Source organism: Etheostoma spectabile, chromosome 5, assembly GCF_008692095.1.
Source record: "Etheostoma spectabile isolate EspeVRDwgs_2016 chromosome 5, UIUC_Espe_1.0, whole genome shotgun sequence".
Lineage (NCBI taxonomy): Eukaryota > Metazoa > Chordata > Actinopteri > Perciformes > Percidae > Etheostoma > Etheostoma spectabile.
In genome coordinates, this window is record NC_045737.1 from 19,861,953 (window position 1) to 19,863,696 (window position 1,744).

Here is a 1,744-nt window from a genome sequence, read left to right on the forward strand (position 1 = left end):
AAAAAAAACACCTGGAATCTTATAACTTTAAATGATGATATTCTACATGATACCTTTCTTTCTCACATGAAACAAATTCACAAAATATGAAAATTGCAGATGCTAAATGCATAATACTGAGCCCGTGACTACATCCTGTTACTTTGCATTTGCATTTCTAAATTTAAGTGCAACAAAGAAAGTAAGAAAAAAAAAGAGTTGCTTGGATAACCCCAGTTTCCTCTGCACAGACACTTACTCAGCAGTTGCAGTGCAGTAATTAATGGATCAATAAACGACCACACAAACTTTATCATATATTCTTTACAGTGTGAGTGGATGCTCAAACTGCACCATCAACAAAAAAGCAACCAGATAATTAGGATCCATTTTACAACTGTGGTTACACAAAAGCTTGACTCTTTCAATTGTTGTCTGTTACTGGAAAGCCTCCACATGTCACTACAGGAAGCTTTTGTAAATGTCATTTATGAGAAAATTGGCAGGTATACAATGTTGCAAGGTAAAATTAAGACGCTGATGCGCCAAATAGAGACATTTGTGCATGTGACTATAACATACATTATAAAATCAGCTGAATAATTTTGGCACTAGGACATTAAAACTTTTGAATCTTCAATATGTTAACATAAACCTTTATTTGAACTTGATGGTGATGCATTTCTGACAGTATTTAGTTGTTGTTTTTTACACAATATGAATTTCAATAAGCTTTTCCAGATATTTAAAACTATATTAAATGTGATTAGAGATTGGATAATTACTTTGACAAAGGTCTAAGATCAAATACAGAAGATGACATTTTACTTCCTTCTAAGTAAAGCCTGACATACATACAAGCAAATATCTCCAAAGAAAATAAAGATGTATTTATTGTGTATATCAGACCAACCCGCACTTCCCTTTATTCACCAGGTGACTGGGTAATACTTAGGAGGAGGCCAGAGGTGGGCGATTACTATGCATTGGTATTGTGCTTATGGTTCTGCCCCCAAGCAATGTATTTCACGCTTCATCATGTTGGGTAAAAAAGTGTATCACACCACTTGCATTTGCAGAGAAAGATGTGCATACCAAGGTTGATGTGGTTTACCTGTGGTTAGTCACCAGAGATAGATGGACCTAGCAAATTGTCCCAGCATGTTGGCTCTACTGAGGGCTTTGAGGAGAATCACTTCATGGGAACGCCACATGGATATTTACCTCTAAATAAGAATGTTAAATCAGTTTCTGTCTTGTATTTCATTTCTTTGCATCATCCCAAAACCTTTTGGTCACATACTGTGTGATATGTGGTGCAAGGGAAGTCAACATCCCAAAATTGACCCTTTTTCTAAGCTAATAATTATTTTAATTATTGACAAATCTACTGATTTTTTCAATGGATCGTTTGAAAATGCCCATCATTTATTGATTAATCACTGCCACTCCAATTTGGACATAGAATAACACATAGATCAGATTTACAATCTCTTTTCAGCCAAATGCAAAATTGGAATGTTTATTAGTATTTGTTGTCACTGTTTTTTTTGCTGATGAGCAGATGTTTCCATGTTAATGTCATGCTACATCCAAACTCTCACCTGTGGTACTGGGCTTGTAGGAAGTGGAACTCCTCCTTGATCCGGTCGCAGGACTCGGTGACAGTGAACTTTAACGGCTGTCCCGGCTGGTGGGGGACCTCAACCCAAACCAAACAGCGTGGGGGGGAGAGAGAGAGAGAGAGAGAGAGAGAGAGAGAGAG

The 1,744-nt window shown here is 37.0% G+C and overlaps 1 protein-coding gene across 2 annotated transcripts in view; it reads right to left on the bottom strand.

Annotated features, from left to right (window-relative positions):
- LOC116689015 (transducin-like enhancer protein 4) overlaps positions 1–1,744 on the bottom strand; it is a 35,501-nt gene that overhangs the window by 32,767 nt on the left and 990 nt on the right. For both annotated transcript variants that reach the window (XM_032515282.1, XM_032515281.1), the window contains exon 2: positions 1,584–1,669. In XM_032515282.1, coding sequence (XP_032371173.1) covers positions 1,584–1,669 — 86 coding nt within the window. The remainder of the gene's footprint in view (positions 1–1,583; positions 1,670–1,744) is intronic.